Here is a 288-nt window from a genome sequence, read left to right on the forward strand (position 1 = left end):
TGATCTTCCAGGGTATTGCCGGCACAGATGTTGCCAAGGAAGCCTCGGACATCATCCTCACTGATGATAACTTCTCCAGCATAGTGAAGGCCGTGATGTGGGGCCGCAACGTGTACGACAGCATCTCCAAGTTCCTGCAGTTCCAGCTGACGGTGAACGTGGTGGCCGTGATCGTGGCATTTACCGGGGCCTGCATCACCCAGGTGAGGGGCCCTTCTGGTCACATCTATGAGCTGTGCCGGGGGCAGTATATGAGAGCCCACAGGGGGGGGGGGGGGGGCCCGGCCC

At 60.4% G+C, this 288-nt stretch overlaps 1 protein-coding gene across 1 annotated transcript in view; it reads left to right on the forward strand.

The window, feature by feature from the left end:
* Window positions 1-35: 35 nt before the first annotated feature.
* Window positions 36-288, forward strand: part of LOC108804038 (plasma membrane calcium-transporting ATPase 2-like) — a gene marked incomplete at its 3' end in the record, with an annotated part of 3,603 nt that continues 3,350 nt past the window's right edge. Inside the window, exon 1 of the mRNA XM_018575806.1 lies at window positions 36-203. Coding sequence (XP_018431308.1) covers window positions 96-203 — 108 coding nt within the window. The remainder of the gene's footprint in view (window positions 204-288) is intronic.

The sequence above is a fragment of the Nanorana parkeri genome, unplaced genomic scaffold (assembly GCF_000935625.1).
Source record: "Nanorana parkeri isolate BGI_ZX_2015 unplaced genomic scaffold, ASM93562v1 scaffold4863, whole genome shotgun sequence".
In the NCBI taxonomy this organism is placed as follows: Eukaryota; Metazoa; Chordata; class Amphibia; order Anura; family Dicroglossidae; genus Nanorana; species Nanorana parkeri.